The sequence below is a fragment of the Vombatus ursinus genome, unplaced genomic scaffold, assembly GCF_900497805.2.
Source record: "Vombatus ursinus unplaced genomic scaffold, bare-nosed wombat genome assembly UNPS02011733.1, whole genome shotgun sequence".
Classification (NCBI taxonomy): domain Eukaryota; kingdom Metazoa; phylum Chordata; class Mammalia; order Diprotodontia; family Vombatidae; genus Vombatus; species Vombatus ursinus.
In genome coordinates, this window is record NW_020951511.1 from 3,890 (window position 1) to 5,968 (window position 2,079).

General features: G+C 49.5%; 1 protein-coding gene across 1 annotated transcript; it reads left to right on the plus strand.

Moving 5' to 3' along the window:
• Positions 1–1,215: 1,215 nt before the first annotated feature.
• Positions 1,216–2,019, plus strand: LOC114039261 (ubiquitin-like protein 5). The gene has a single exon (XM_027856942.1). It carries the CDS (start codon positions 1,741–1,743, stop codon positions 2,017–2,019), a length of 279 nt encoding a protein of 92 aa, XP_027712743.1. The 5' UTR covers positions 1,216–1,740.
• The last annotated feature ends 60 nt before the right edge of the window (positions 2,020–2,079 follow it).

Genomic DNA, 2,079 nt, shown 5'->3' on the forward strand with positions numbered 1-2,079 from the left:
CTTAATAAAAAGATTTGTCTTGTAAATTTGGACTGAGTCAAAAGACCAAACCCAAGGACCTAGAAGGCCACATGTGGCCTTGAGGTGGCCGGTTCCCCACCCCTCTCCTACACTCACTCCTTAGCTACTTATGATTGAGATTGTGTATTTTGGTCCCTGAGTTTTTTTTTTTCCCACTTACCACAGGTGGAGATAGTGCCTGTAGAAAAGGGGATTTACATATTTCCCCCGATAGGTTCTTTGGGGCCAACCTCCACTGCACAGGCCATAGGCCAAGGCCAAGGCCAAACCAACACCTAAAGATTTAAAATAACCAAGTCATGGGGGGGGGGGGGGGGGGCTAAGGAGGGAATAGAAGAGGGCAGGCCATCCTGCCTTTGACTATTTAGCAGGGTGATCCAGACTGGAGGAGGTAGAAGAGGCTTCAGTGGGTTTATTTCTTTGCTTACTGAGCCCAACAATGTGAAGAGGATGAATGGAGCAGATGGGATCCCTCTGTGTGATTAAGGAAGAAAAACATGGTTCAGATTAGCTCCTACTCCTAGAGAAAGAAGTGAAGGTACCTTTATTTAAGATGCTAACAGAAGTGTAGAAAAGCTAGATTTACAGCAACATACAATCAGCAATATAACTATAGTTAGGCTAAGAACACAAAGGATAAAGCAATAATACAAGAAAACATCACCAATTCAGGGAAGCACCAACACCTGAAGTCCAAGCTGGGGATTACCTGGGTACAGCTTTCAGGGTCCCGATTGGGAAAGTCCCAGGCAGAGCGTCCTCTCCATAGATGAGAATCCAAAAGTGGCTTTCCGAATTAGGATTTAAATAGGGCCTCTAACAAAGAAGGCCCAGTGCTAGAGGTGTCCATGATTCTAGTAGGAACTGGCCAAGTTCCTGGAGTAAGCAAAACATCTTAGAATATTAATTAACTTGATATGCTCTGATGAACTGGCCAGGTTCCCAGAGCACATCTTTCCTGAGAACTGGCTAAATTCTCAGGTCAACATAAATAACCACACTCTGGCTTATAGCCCAATGTTTAGAGTCATACAGGGGACATGGAAGATCTTTCCTTATAAGATTTATCAATCACTCCCCACCCCCCATTCCCCCAGTCTTACCAGCCCTGGATTGGTATATGTAAGGCATCATCCTAACCCAAAGAAAGGAAGCCAAATGAACTCTTGGAAATTTAAAAAAAAAAGTCAGTAATGGGCAGAGAAAGGATGCAGTCTACAGTCACCAGAAGCAGCCTTAGGAAAACCATTTAAAAGAATTCATAGTTTCATAGTTTAGGGAAAGGCCTCCACCCTATGCCAGGTGCTGGAGACCCCTGCTGTCTTAGCTTTCTGACCCATTGGCTCCAAGTCAGATCTTGTCAGACTGGGAAAGCACACAGCCTGGATGGTGAGGGCTGGAGGGGAGAGCGGGACACCTGGTCCCATCCCTCGTTGTTCAGGGAAAGGAAAAAGTTTGGAAGGGAATAGCTGGTTTTGAAGTGTAGACTCTAGGAGGGTGGGTCGGTCTCTAGGAGCATCTGCATGCTCTAACACCACAATTCTCAAGTATCTTGGTAGCTCCAGATACTTGGTGCCATCACTTTGAAGTGGGTGGGGGAGGGGCGTTCACAGGTTCAACTTGCACAAGTTAATAGAGCGGCTTCCGGTTGCGGGCTTCCGGTTTACGGTTTACGGTTTCCGGTGCCCATAAAAGGCAGCCCGCGGCCTGCGAGAGCACATGCGCACTGAGGCCCACGCTGCAGCTGCTGCTGGTGGCCCAGGGCGTCAGGGAGCCATGATCGAGGTTGTGTGCAACGACCGGCTGGGCAAGAAGGTCCGTGTGAAGTGCAACCCCGACGACTCCATCGGGGACTTGAAGAAGCTGATTGCGGCTCAGACGGGCACCCGCTGGCACAAGATCGTCCTGAAGAAGTGGTACACGGTGTTCAAGGACCACGTGACGCTGGGGGACTATGAAATCCACGACGGAATGAACCTGGAGCTCTATTACCAATAGGGGACGGCCGGCGACCCGGCGACCCGGCGACCCGGCGACCCGGCGACCCGGCGACCCGGC